At 38.1% G+C, this 13,841-nt stretch overlaps 1 protein-coding gene across 2 annotated transcripts; it reads right to left on the reverse strand.

Moving 5' to 3' along the window:
• Positions 1-8,025: 8,025 nt before the first annotated feature.
• Positions 8,026-12,566, reverse strand: LOC113044094 (ewing's tumor-associated antigen 1-like). 2 transcript variants are annotated; one of them, XM_026203709.1, is made up of 6 exons: positions 12,295-12,566; positions 11,206-11,337; positions 11,052-11,125; positions 10,871-10,959; positions 8,819-10,347; positions 8,026-8,492 (listed from the first exon to the last, which is right to left on the reverse strand). In XM_026203709.1, exons 1-6 carry the CDS (start codon positions 12,428-12,430, stop codon positions 8,371-8,373), a joined length of 2,082 nt encoding a protein of 693 aa, XP_026059494.1. In that variant the 5' UTR covers positions 12,431-12,566; the 3' UTR covers positions 8,026-8,370. The 2 variants fall into 2 exon arrangements, with proteins under 2 accessions (XP_026059494.1, XP_026059493.1); XM_026203708.1 differs by lacking the exon at positions 12,295-12,566 and having other exon boundaries at positions 10,851-10,959; positions 11,206-11,329.
• Between the last annotated feature and the right edge of the window lie 1,275 nt (positions 12,567-13,841).

Consider the following 13,841-nt stretch of genomic DNA (forward strand, 5'->3'; position numbering starts at 1 on the left):
CACTTCCAGCTTGTCTATGCGACGTTGAGCACGTGTCAGCTCCTCTTGAAGGTGGGTGATGTGCTTGTCGCTCAGTTTCAGCTGGGCTGTGAAGGCATAGCTTAGTGAGCTCGTGATCTTGACTAGCTCCTCGTGGTTGTTGTTCTGGCTTGAATCTTGTGTCAGGAATCTTCTCAGGATTAGGATTATTATTAAAAATAATAACAGTTCAAATGTCTTTGGAGTGAGGCTGTCTGTCATGCCTCTCAGCCAAATGTTCACATCTTCCCCATGGGCAATGGGGTCTGCAGTCTGCGGCATGTTGGCACGCTGGGGAGAAGAGAGACTGACACAGATCTGTGTGGAGTAAAAGCCTATGTGTGGTGGGACAACTAAGTGTTGTATCAGTGATTGTGAACCACTAGTGAAATGTGGTGATGACTGTGTTGGTCTCAGGGTGTCTAAGTAGACTAGAGATGCGAAGACTTTGTCACTCTAATGAGGAAGAGGAAAAGAGAGACAGAGGTGAAAAACAAATTCAAATGACAAGCAAAATTTCTGTTTTTCAAATGAGGAAAATTATTTTTTTCCAATTAAATGTTATCAAAACGTAAACAATATTATTATATTTCTTGTTTTAGACAAAAGAATACAATAATAATTCTGATATCTCTTTTCTTAGTCTGACAGGATTGACACCGTACACCTTTCAGTTGGACCGCTCACCAGGGAGGCTGCGAAGGTGACAGTTGTTCAACACGTATCTCTATTAAATTGATCTCAACGTTGGATGAGATGCTAAAACTTGGATTGCGTTTCCAAATGTAGGGAGGTTAGGAAGAACAAAGGAGAGGATGATTACAATCAAAATTCATAAGGATGATTTGTCGTCTTTGGCACGATTGTGTATTTAATTCACTTAGAATTGATTGATGGTTCTTACATGTCCTACAAATGTAAAAAGAGAAGAGGAAAGTAAAGGAGAGAGAGGACGGAGATGGTAAGTCTCAGTAGCGGTTATCTCACTACAAGGAGAGCGTTGTGTTAGTTGCTGCACAACTAATCAAACAAAATAAACTTTAAGTGAAAGAGAGTTGTCTTTCTAATTTATTTGAACTTGTAGTGAGGGATAACAATGTCTCCTTTTAGGGCTCAGGTGTGTCGTTCCCAGGCTAGGATACACAAAGTAAAGAAATGGTAAGAAAAAGTAAAATTAAAAAAATTAATAAATGGGCAAAATATGCAAAAATGAAATTAAAAAGAGGAAATCAATAAGTAAAACAATAGTGGTTAAGTGTATAACCAAAACAGGAAGAGGGGTAAAACGCATTCAAATAAGTAAAGGTCTGAATAGCATATATTCAGATGGGTAATAAATAAATTAGGAAGAATAAGTTTACTTAAACTTCCAAAGTTCAAGGCTTATTCATTCCTAAAATAATTAGGCCAAAAAGAGAATACTAGAAATAACAGATCATGTGAAATGATCTGAGAGGGAAATTTTAAATGCTTCAAAATAAATTTAATGTTTCAATTAAATTTCAATTTGACAATTAGTAATTGTGAGTCAGTATTTCCCTTTCTAGTAAAATGAAAATAAGTGGTATAGTGAGAAAAGAGAGCAATAAAAGAGAAAGAGACTAACAAGTGTTAGCTAAGATGTTTAAAGGGGTTAAATCACGTCAGCGTTGCCCAAAACACACTCTATTCATCCACTGGATTGTAATGCTAACGGCTAACCTTTGGCTAGTGGCTTTAGCCTAGACTTCAATGTAAATGCAATGGTTTCGTTAGCTTAGCAACACCGTGGAGTTTGTTTACACTAGTGCGCTGCGCGTGCACAGTTCAGAGTTGCTCCGGAAGTACGTTAAGGCTTCCGGGTCACGGGCGTCACTATGGTAACCAAAACACACTCGTAGTGTGTAACTTAGGTGAATTAACGTTAGCACATGAATCGTTGCATTGTTGCAAATACAGTTAAGCATGTTACATGAAATGTCGGCTCATTTCAACACTGTACAAATAACAACACCGCCTTTAGTTGGTTTTGCCATGTGGCACTTAAACTCTCAGTTCGTATAGAGTTAAATTTATCTTAATTCAAATAGCAGCTTTTGCTGTAGTTAGGGGGACACAGCGATAGTGATCTGCTGAATCTCGGTGCCAGTTTCACTGGACACAAACACAAAAGTTTTCCTTCGCTGTTCGTACACAGTTAAAATTTACTTGATCAAGCTTTTAAAACACTCCCATTCAAATAACTCTCGGACACACGCAGTGTTACGCGAGATTGCATTCACTTTGTGAACGGATACAAACGGGCAAACATTGTTCTCTAATGTTTAACCTTAACTTAGGGGAGTCACATATCAAATTTGATTCGGCAGTGGAACACGCACTGGCAATCAAACTACATGAAATATGAATACGGGGGCTTTGATAAATAGATTGAGGGACACGCTCAAAACTATTCTTTATTCACCGATTTATATCCCTTTTGAAACAGTTTAGCTACGTCCAGCAAACAGTGACTGAGATAGCGTTTGAGACACTGGAACACGCAGTGAAATCAAATCAGCTATAAAACAAGGCATTACACAAATGAGGGACACGCTCAATTTCTACCTTATTGTACGATCTCAGATGTTTACTTTTAAGTTCACTTACTGCTGTTAACAATGAAGATACGGACTTGAGTTGCAGTCTGCTCTAGCTGTTTCATTCGAGGGGGCGCGCGCTGCTTACGTCACACAAACACACACACATACTCACGTCTCGCTAGCTTCTCAGCTTTCATTCCTTTAGCCAAATCAAAGATTAAATAACTTGGTTTATGCTCACAATTTAGATTAAACTGCCCGCATTCTCCACCAAAACTGTAAGGGAAACAGGTCTATTTAGCTCAAAGGGAATCATTTAAGATTTTAAAGGGAATTTGAACAGAATCACTGTTTCACGGCTGGTCAGTGAACGAGCCGTTTAACATCAAATCTGCGCTGGATACTAATATCCAAACTATAGTGAAACACTATCAATTAGCACAGTAACAAGATCGACAGTTTAAGGCATTAACTTGTAAGCACAAAACACAAGATACTTCTCTTTTCAATATGAATAAGGCTTTATTAGATAAATCTAAGACATATAAACTAATCTAACACATAAACGCACGCACACACACATTCACACAAGTTGCAGGAAGATCGAAAGTTAGGGAAAGATGAGTTTAAGAGAATGGAAATATGGAATCCCAAGTTCACAGCAATACGTTAAATTGCATAGACATGAACAACCATCAATCACGTAATTAGCCCTCGCATTGAGTTCCTCAGTGAGGTTAAAATTATATTAGATACACCAGCAAAGGTCACAGTCTGGAGGTAATGTTACTTGCGTCTCCTGTGAAAGAGGGAGCCTCGGTGAAAGGGCTTTCCCGAGGTCGTTGATTGGCTGGAAGTTCAGTCGCTGAAGTGACGTCTTGGGAAGCCCGTGGTTGTTGGGCGTTGGCTGAAAGTGCAGAGTCCTGTGTGGCTGGTAGTGGTGGAAATTATGATTCTTTCTAGAGATTCGTTCATTTTCAGTTCGTTCACCAAAATGATTCGTTCAGAATCGTTCAGTGATTCGTTCAGTGACCATTTTTTCGTATTACAAAAAATAAACCAACAGATGGCAAAAAAGAGTGTATTATGTGCTATGTCTTAAGTCAATGAACGTATTCACTTGTTACAAAAACTGATCTGGCTTTATTAAAATGTGTGTATAATCGCATTCAATATATAAAGTCTAATTAAGTTGTTCAGATGTACAAAGCACGAGGTTTTCTTGCCTAATTAGCATTTTAATTGTTTGGTCAGACAGTTTGTATATTATATATTCACATTCATAAATCGGGGATTAAACGTGGAGTTTCTAAATATCAAAACAAGCGTATGTGCACTGCTTTGCATTTTGCGAGATTGACATGCTAAATGGCAGACTAACCTGGTTTACTCTCATTCATTTAGTTCACGAACGAGATAAGCTATGTAACAGTTCATTTCATTCACGAACGACATGTGTGCCAGTTCAGTCATTTCATTCACGAACGAGATGTATACTAAATCATTCAACTCATTCACGAACGAGATGTATCAGCTCAGTCAACTCATTCACGAACGACATGGGTACCAGTTCAGTCATTTCATTCACGAACGAGATGTATCAGCTCAGTCAACTCATTCACGAACGACATGGGTACCAGTTCAGTCATTTCATTCACGAACGAGATGTATCAGCTCAGTCAACTCATTTACGAACGACATGGGTACCAGTTCAGTCATTTCATTCACGAACGAGATGTATCAGCTCAGTCAACTCATTCACGAACGACATGGGTACCAGTTCAGTCATTTCATTCACGAACGAGATGTATCAGCTCAGTCAACTCATTCACGAACGACATGGGTACCAGTTCAGTCATTTCATTCACGAACGAGATGTATCAGCTCAGTCAACTCATTCACGAACGACATGGGTACCAGTTCAGTCATTTCATTCACGAACGAGATGTATCAGCTCATTCAACTCATTCACGAACGACATGGGTACCAGTTCAGTCATTTCGTTCACGAACGATCTTTAGATCTAGTTCAGACTCATATGAAACTCGTTCATTGAAGGGCGTATTCGTTCACTACATTCAACAAATCACATACTCTGTCACATCTCATACTCGAAGGCTATTGGCTCGAGGTTGAGTAATTCTTTGACAGGATGAAATGGTTGTTACCCGGTTCACTGAGCTGCGCATGCGCTGCTTATAGCGCCGCGCTGCTGTGGAGGGAGGAACTTCACTGAACGAGAAATATGAGTCAGTGGATTACGTGAACGAGAACGATTCGTTCACCTAAAAGTTTCGTTCAAAAAGAACGATTCGTTCACGAACGACACATCACTAGTGGCTGGTTGGAATTGAAACGCGCAGACGAGGTCGACGTTACAAAACTTAACTCAGAACACGAAACTCTCAAACGGAAAAGAAAAGAAATAAAGTTTGACGAGACTAGGTTGTGTTCCTTCTCATTGTGACTAAGTAGGCAGGCACACTGGAACCGCGCTCAAAGAACAATGATGACTAACCGCATGGCTAGATGCTACAAGCTAGCAGAAGCATAGCTAGAGACTAGAAACAGACATGGCTAATAGCAGACCCTGAAAGCAGACTAAAAAGCCTGACTGATAGCACGAGCAAGGCTAGAACTAAAAAAGCAGACTAAAAGCCGACATGGCTAATAGCAGCAGGCAGACTAGAACTAAAAGCAAGATTTCATGGTGTCCAAAGTATTTAAAGAGGCCTGTTGGCCACGCCTCAAATATTGTCTTGACCAATCAGATATTGTCTTGGCTCGGGGTATCATAAATCATTTGTTTATCTTACCAAGCATGTGGTCAGAATGTTCCTGCTCTGGCAGGGTCTAATTTTCGACATGATTCCTATAACACGATTATGATATATTTTACAAATAAATGATTGTCAGGACAATATCAAGCAAGAAAATACAATCACACACATATCAAACACTACTATGTACCCTTCAGCTATACCATAGTTACTTAAAAAAACATACACGATAAGTGATTATACATGATAGTCAAATGTGTGGGTTACACATAAATGAATATGGAGTGATGCGATGGACTGATTCATTTATGAGTCTTTTTGAGTTCATTCTGGTCCATAGATATGTACAAAAGCAGTTTCTTTGCCATTCTCATGACAAAGACTTTTGTGGAGACAAAATCCCTTCCCCCTTTAGGAATTTCAGTCTGGTTCTGCTAGGTGGGGGGGGGGGGGGGGGGGGGGGGGAGTCAATGTAAGTGTTTAACTCATGGGTTTCCATGTGATGTCCAGCGTTGCATTTCAATTACGAACAACAAATTTGACACCAAATTTCTCTTCTTCGAATTGCAATTGTAAATAATTGTTCCAGTGGTGTTTATGTTGAAAGCTGTTGTGTGACCAAGTTGGTTTGGTTCTTGTGGCACTCGAACTGATTTACGACTTCCTGAGGAATTCAGCTCTCGTGTTTCAATGCACACAGCTTTTAGACTCTTTAATTTGTCTGGTTCGACTCATTTCTGCTACACTGGAATTCATCTGTACAAACTGAGTTAAGCTTCAACTCTCACTACTAACTTTTATTTTAGTTTTTGCAATGTTATCCTGCTTGTCCCACCCTTAAAGTTAGAGTTAGTAGATTATGGAGAATGTTTGTCCCATCAAAAAAATGTAGCTAAATGGTGATCAATCAGTGAGCTATGGCTAACTAAGCTCAAAAGGTCCATAAACCTAACGGGGTGGAATGTGCAAGTAACAGGGTGGAAATTCTAACACAATAAATAGTATTTAGTGTATATAGCAAATAAATGTCTATATACGTGTATATACATGTAGTCTGAACAGATAATCATTTTGCCACCATGATTGATTGTGATAAGGAACCACATAGCTATTTTTTGTGTCCTTCCCCCAAAGGAAATGTGGATTATTATTATTATTTTATTTATTTTTTAATTTTGGTATCACTTTGAAACAATATTATATAGGTGCAGTTCCACACATTACAGATGGGAAACCATGCAGGACGATGACAGAAAGCATGTCCACCGTTAGAACCTGTTAACACTGGTGTTCCACCCTGTTATGCTCCTTTCCACCCTGATAGACAAGTCATTTTAAATAATTTCATAGCAATGTAAAATGTTTGGCATGCTTTTTGTGTTATTTTGTGAGGTGAGGAGCACTAACAGCATATATATGTTTTTGAGCATTTGTTTATTTTTATTTACAACCCTATTGGCAAAAATTGGCACAAAAGTACCTGTTCTTAATAATTAAGACATTCTATTCATCAATAATTGTTTTGTTATTGTTTTTAAAATAAAAAAAATAATAAGATGGCATAAGGAACATATACTATCCAAGAAAAACTTATAATTGTTTAACATTTACATTATTAACATGTTGTGATAACTATCTGTCCTTAACAGGGTGGAACAAATTCATGGCCAGTGTCTGAATCTACCCATAATTATTATTTTTTTAGTCCCCGAGCTTGACTGATATCTATTCCTAATAGTTAAACATGTCACCAATTTGGTAGAATGCAAAAAACATAAAAATCATGTAACACTTTTTTCCAACACTTATGAAGCCAAAATGTTACCGCATACCAGGAATGACCCATTCGCTTAGAACCAGTTTCTGCTTATAAACAGGGCTTTATGTGTGCATATTTCTCTCCTGATTCAGATTTGGAGACTTTTTTAGGACTTTTAGGACTGAAGCGACAGTTTAAAAGTTAAAATTTCTTAATGGATTTGTTTCAGTCAGCTTTGCAAGATGTTAACTGATGGTCATGTGGATTACTGTGATGTTTTTATCAGCTCTCATTCTGACGGCACCCATTCACTGCAGAGGATCCATTGGTGGTGAGCAAGTGATGTAATGAAAAATCTGTTCTGATGAAGAAACAAGTATATTGTAGCAATAGCCAAAAATACATTGTATAATGGGTCAAAATTGTCAACTTTTCTTTTATGCCAAAAATCATTAGGATATTAAGTAAAGATCATGTTCCATGAAGATATTTTGTACACGAAACGCATTATAAGATTCAGTATGGTCATAGTCTGCAGCTCTCGATTTAATGCTTGAAACTTAGATACAATTCTGTTAGATGAAAAATCCAGAGTATTTTTTATTAAAGTTATTTATTATTGCCTTAATTACTACAATGACAATTCCATCTCAATAAATACATATATACATGACTCACTTTAGGTCACTTTAATATTCTGGGCTTCTTCTTTTAGACTCATAAAAGGACAAAAACAATAAAACCAACCAACCACAGCTTGTAAAATGTCTTCTACATCATCATAAATGAAGAAAATAAAATGAACGAGAGTGATTTACTTTAAGCAATGTGAACATTACACTTTTTAAACAAACTGAAGGAAAATATTTATTATACAATTTATCATACAATCTGCATGAGAGGTGGAGAAAAGTGTTTTTTTTGTAATGACAAATGAGGATCTGGTGAGAAGTGTTGATCTAGGATCTGCTCTCTGTTGCCTAAACAGGCATAACACTAATCATGTGACCTCGGGTTAACATTTGTTTTTTGACCAGTCAAATGTTGTACAGATACGAATGACCTTACATTGTTCCTAAAGAGCTTTGGTCCACAAACAAGCGGCATGATGCGGAAAACTAGATCTCTCCCATTATAATCCATAAACCCAAAGATTATAATGGGAATAGTGACTGTTGTGGTGTAGACACACTGTAATTATTTATATACACCTATACCTGTTTTTGTTCTGCATCTCCAAAGCAACAGTGAATCAGAAAGGAGCTCTGAGGTTCTGATTGGTCAGCATCCGGAGTCTCCGCCTCTCCACAGCCTGCTGCTTCTTCCTCTCGATCTCGGCATCACTGCACCTCACGGCTCCAGAGTTACACACATCTACACAAAAACACTTTTTTTTATTTTTATATTTTAGAAAAATTATATTTCTGTTTTTGAACATCAAATCAGAATGATTTCTGAAGGATCACTTGACACTGAAGACTGGAGTAACGATGCTGAAAACTCACAGGAATACATTTTAAAATAGACTCAAATAGAATTTCTTTTTAAATAATATTCCACAATATTACTGTTAAAAAAAAGCAAACTTTTCAATGGAAGTGTATATTATGCATGATATGGTCACTATGATTATTTAGCCTGTGTTCAATTAAAGTTATATACAGTTCAATAAAGCAAAGAGCATGTGACATTTACTGTACCTTTGGCAGTGGACCAGAACGAGTCACTGTATGGCTTTTTGAACTGATGACGGTCTGCTGTTCTCACATCTGATTGGAGGACGGCCAGCACGCCCCTCTCGTGACCCTGCTGTGTTTGGGGGACAGCACAGGTGCCCGGTCCCACCACAGACGAGCTTCTCACCTGTTTGAATTTATACGCTCCATTACTTGAGGGGCCAGATGGTCTCGTTGCATCACATGACACATTAGAGCCGAGTCCTGCAGGCCCAGAGTTCACCGCGTGAGCTCTCTGACCGTACAGAGACACTGATGTGTTTGCACTGGACGTGGAAACATTGGCGGATGGTTTTTTGGGTGCATAAGGATGAGCGAACACTGTTTGCTGACTGGCTGCTTCAGCGGTGTTTTGTAATGCTTTTGCGGTGTTTTGCTGGTTGTTTGTGGTGCTGCCAGATAACTCCTCAAGATTATCACACGCCTCACAAAACAGATCATCGTCCTCCACTCCGTCATCCCAGATGTCATCAGACGCAAAAAAAGAGTCCAGGTCTTCATCTAAAACATCAATAAAGCCATTTTCTCCTTGTTGTTTAACGCCTCTAGAGTTTGGATGCTGGTGCATGCTGGGAGGATTTGAATGAGGAGGGTTTATAGTACTGAGGCCGGTGGGTGGCAGCGTCCCTTCGGTGTTTGGGTGGAAATGATGCGTTGAGGAAACCGCATTGAGCTCGGATGTATTTTGAATAACCTGAAGCGGTGTTTCTTGTGTCTTGTGCTGATTCTGTTTGCCACTGAAGCTACTTGGAGGAACTGACAATGCTTTACACGTGGGAAAAACCTGATTTGTGCAATTATTTTCCATGCGATTTCCAATTCTTGGCTTGGCCTGTATTCGAGACACCTGCTGAAAACTTTGCTCACTTTTTGTCTGTTGCCCTTGAAATGTGCCACATTTAACATCAGTTTTAGCTGCTTGTTTTTGGTTTGTCATTGCACCGAAAGCATTTTGATTCTCATGAGTTTGTCTTTGAGTTGAACTGTACTTCGGTGCAGCAAACAGATCTGGGTTTTGCGTCATCTCCAAAAGCAACGAGTCATCGAGTAAACCGTCACTGCTCCAGTCGTCATCAAAATCATCAGCCTTGTTCACTTGTTTACTGCCATGGTTTTCTGCCGCTGTAACCGTAGAACGTTTTTGTGAAACGCTGCTTTTCACACTGCTGAGATTTCTCTCAGGAACATCCTGAGTACGACAATCTGACGCCTGACTGAGACGCCCGCTGAGGCGCTGAGTCGGCCCGTCAAAAAGGAAATCAAGATCATCGTCCATCTCCTGATGAAGTCCCCTTTCTTCAGCAGGCTTCTCGTCACTGGGCTTTAGAGCAGAGCTGCTGTGGGCTTCTGTGAATCGCTCGTCATGTGGCGGCTCTTGTTCCTCAGATTGTTTTGAACCCGGTGCATCTGAGTTCGGTTCTTGAGCTTCATCTTGCCTCATGTTGAAGTCAAACTGCTTCGCCAGCCGCATTAGATCTTCCACAGTGCTCTGTCTGCAACAGACAGAGAAGAACAGAGACTAAATGCATACACATGGTGATAGACATTTATATGGGTTCATTCATTTACTAATTTCTGATTATATACTGTAGGTGCTTTTAATTAAATGTGACCCTGGAGCACAAAACCAGTCTTAAGTCACTAAGGGGACTATTTTTAGCAATAACCGAAAAAAAAAAACACTGCATGGGTCAAAATTATCTATTTTTCTTTTGTGCCAAAAATCGTTAGGATATTAAGTAAAGATCATGTTCCATGAAGATATTTAGCAAATTTACTACTGTAAATATATCAAAACTTAAGTTTTGATTAGTAATATGCATTGCTAAGAATAAATGTGGACAACTTCAAAGGCGATTTTCTGAGTATTTAAATTTTTTTTGCACCCTCAGATTGAGCAATGAAATAACACAGCATAAATTAAATATTTATTATTATTTTCAAAAAGTAGAGTTGGAATCTGATCGAATCGTGAGGTGTCTAAAGATTCCTTTACTTTGTCGCCATGGGCTTGACTTGGGCTGCTGTACTTCTGGTGTGCAGGGAATGGCACTGTCCCCAATCCACTGCATTAAAGACGAATCCGCTTCTTCTAGTCTTCCATTCTATAAACACAATACAGCATTTGACATCAACAATCAACTCATTTTGAACTGAAAACACTTGCATAGTGGTAGTTTATGTTCCTCGAGCAAACCTTTGGTGCGATCCGATTGGCAATGTCCGATATATCCACTGCCCTGACATGTGCAGCCCTCCTCTGTCCACGACCTGAAAAGATATATGCATCTGTCATACTTAGATACTGCACATTTAAAGAAGAAATGCACAAGTCTAATAGACATGCATACCATGTCGAATGGGTGATGGAGATGTCGTATCCCATATAATATCTTGATGAAAATCCGGATCATTGCTGGGCGAGTCGTCAGGTATCAGTCTCCTGAACTGGCCTCTCGCTGGACGAGTCGGAGTTTTGAACTCTGCCACAAAACACATGCAGTTCAAAAACACCTGCTTTAATACAGCATCTGACGGTTCTAAACATTAATTACTTGATGCAGAAACAGAAAACTTCATATTACAAACTTCATTTTACATGTGGGACTTTCATATTATGCTATCCTTGCCTTTTTTCATGATATTTGATCAGATGTCAAAAGATGGTTCAATTACAATAATGTAAATCATCAAATTGAGGTCAAGCCTGAGACCAGCCAGAGCATTTTTCCTAAAGTTTGCACTACTATTTTATTATAATGTTCTTAACTTTCTTTTACTATTATGTTATCCTTTCTCTTTTATGATATTTGATCAAATATCAAAATAAGGTTCAATTAAAATAATGTAAATTACCCTGGAGCACAAAAGCAGTCATAAGTAGGACGGGTGTATTTGTGGCAATAGCCAACAATATATTGTATGGGTCAAAATTATCGATTTTTCTCTTATGCCAAAAATAATTAGGATAATAAAGTTATTGCTCCACAAAGATATTTAGTAAATTCCCTACCATAAATATATCAAAACTAAATTTTTTATTAGTAATATGCATTGCTAAGAATTAATTTGGACATTTTTAAAAGTGATCTTCTCAATATTTTTTTGCATCCTCAGATTCCAGAATTTTTTTTAAATAGTTGCATCTTGGCCAAATACTAACCGATCCTAACAATTCAGTTTTCAGATAATGTTTGAATCTCAATAAAAAAATAGACCCTTATGACTGGTTTTGTGCTCCAGGGTCTCACTGATTTTATTAAAATGCTCTTAACTTTCTTAAATGTAAACACATTGTATTTTACTAAACAAAATCCTTTACATAAAAGCAATATAGCGTTCAAACAATAAGTATGAGCGTTCAAACTGGCCATGACTGAGTGAGGTACTTCAGAGGAGCCAGAGGCAGGTTTCTGTGTGTTTTTGGGGTGATGTGTTACCCGTGTCGCGGATCTGTGCGGCGTTTAGCGTCGCTGCTCTCGGGCTGCGTCTCAGTCTGTTTACTTTCGACTTCATCTGCGTCAGTTTGGCGACTTCACTCCGTTCGTGCTGTTCCTGACTGCCTTTGCCCTCCATCTCGTTGAGCTTTACAGAATGTTTTCAGTTGATATACCACCGAGTTGGTCTTATATTATTTGTGCTTTTCGCTGCCATCGTGAGCCTGGATGTGTATAAATTGTTCAAACATTCCGCCAAAACACGCAGTTCCTCCCAGGATTCATTGCGGAAACGTGCTCGAGGACGTCGTGTGTGCGTAGCTGCTGCGCATACGCTGAAAAAAAAAAAAAGGTTTAGGCACATTTAGCGAATGCAGAGCGGTTGTTTCAAGTGAATTTAATTCTAAAATGTACTTTAAAATGTGCATTTTAAGATGCAACAACATCAAAGAAATAATTGATGATGTTAATAATACTAATAATAATATGAATAAATAACTCTTCTGCCAAGTAGGCTACTGTAGCTAGCCTTTATTTATATTTATTGTTTAGTCGCATTTATTGTTGTTCAGTGAATTTCAGTGGACTATTTCAAGTTATTCCATAGGAATTCATGTGATCTGGGCAAAGTTTCTCTTTAAGCAGATTTCGCAACAGGTTCAGATGAATTCTCCGACTTGACCAACAGACACATGATTGGGTAGAAAGTAATTTCTGTGTCCGCAGTGTTGCCAGTTTAGCCATTTTGGTAATAGATTTAGCAACTTATAGATGTCCCTTTATCAACGTCTTTCCAAAAAAAAAAAAAAAATCACTAATGACTTTTTTTGGACAAACTATAGTTTTCGAGACTAATGGCAAGATTTAGCAAATAACCTTTAGTTGTTTTCCATTGAAAGCAGGAGGCTACATTGTGTATAACCTGTACTTAATACATCACTACACCGTTTACATTTTTTGCACATAATATTTTACTGAAATATTCATTAGCCTACTTTAAGGCAAAAAAAATAAGATACTTCATACAGTAGGCAACTGTACATTTATGTGTAAAATAAGATCTGTGGTAAACAATATAAACTACACATACTATACTAAAAACATTTTTAAAAACATATGTTTGTAGTCACATTACATGAGATGTAGGTTAATTATATAATATATAATAATAATTATATAATAATGATTTTTGGGATGTGAATGTGTGTAGTACATCAAAACGCCCAAGTACTGTCAAGTTATGTTTACTGCTGATGTTATTTCAGTTATGAATTGACCTGTTTTTAAAACCCAAAGGAAGATCTCAAGACAACTCATGGTGTATTAATTTAATGGGTCTTGACGTCACGACTGTATAAATCTATTAGAAACCACTGTCATCAAAAATATGACAATAATAACCTGAACCCATGAGGGAGATACTGATCCTTGACTAATTTATGATTTTCACATAGCGACAATAACCGAACTATGATATTTGGGCAAAACTATTGTTTTCATACCAAACTTATGTTTTTTTAAATGGTTGTAAGCCAATGTTCTGTGATTCC

This window comes from Carassius auratus, chromosome 26, assembly GCF_003368295.1.
Source record: "Carassius auratus strain Wakin chromosome 26, ASM336829v1, whole genome shotgun sequence".
Classification (NCBI taxonomy): Eukaryota; Metazoa; Chordata; class Actinopteri; order Cypriniformes; family Cyprinidae; genus Carassius; species Carassius auratus.

What these genes read in the sequence shown, in the direction of transcription:
- LOC113044094 (XM_026203709.1), bottom strand. Translation starts at nt 12,430, where the DNA reads ATGGAGGGCAAAGGCAGTCAGGAACAGCACGAACGGAGTGAAGTCGCC. An exon ending in TCCATCACCCATTCGACATG is followed by an intron (nt 11,126 to 11,205) that starts GTATGCATGTCT and finishes ATATCTTTTCAG; the next exon opens with GTCGTGGACAGAGGAGGGCT. An exon ending in CCAATCGGATCGCACCAAAG is followed by an intron (nt 10,960 to 11,051) that starts GTTTGCTCGAGG and finishes TTGTGTTTATAG; the next exon opens with AATGGAAGACTAGAAGAAGC.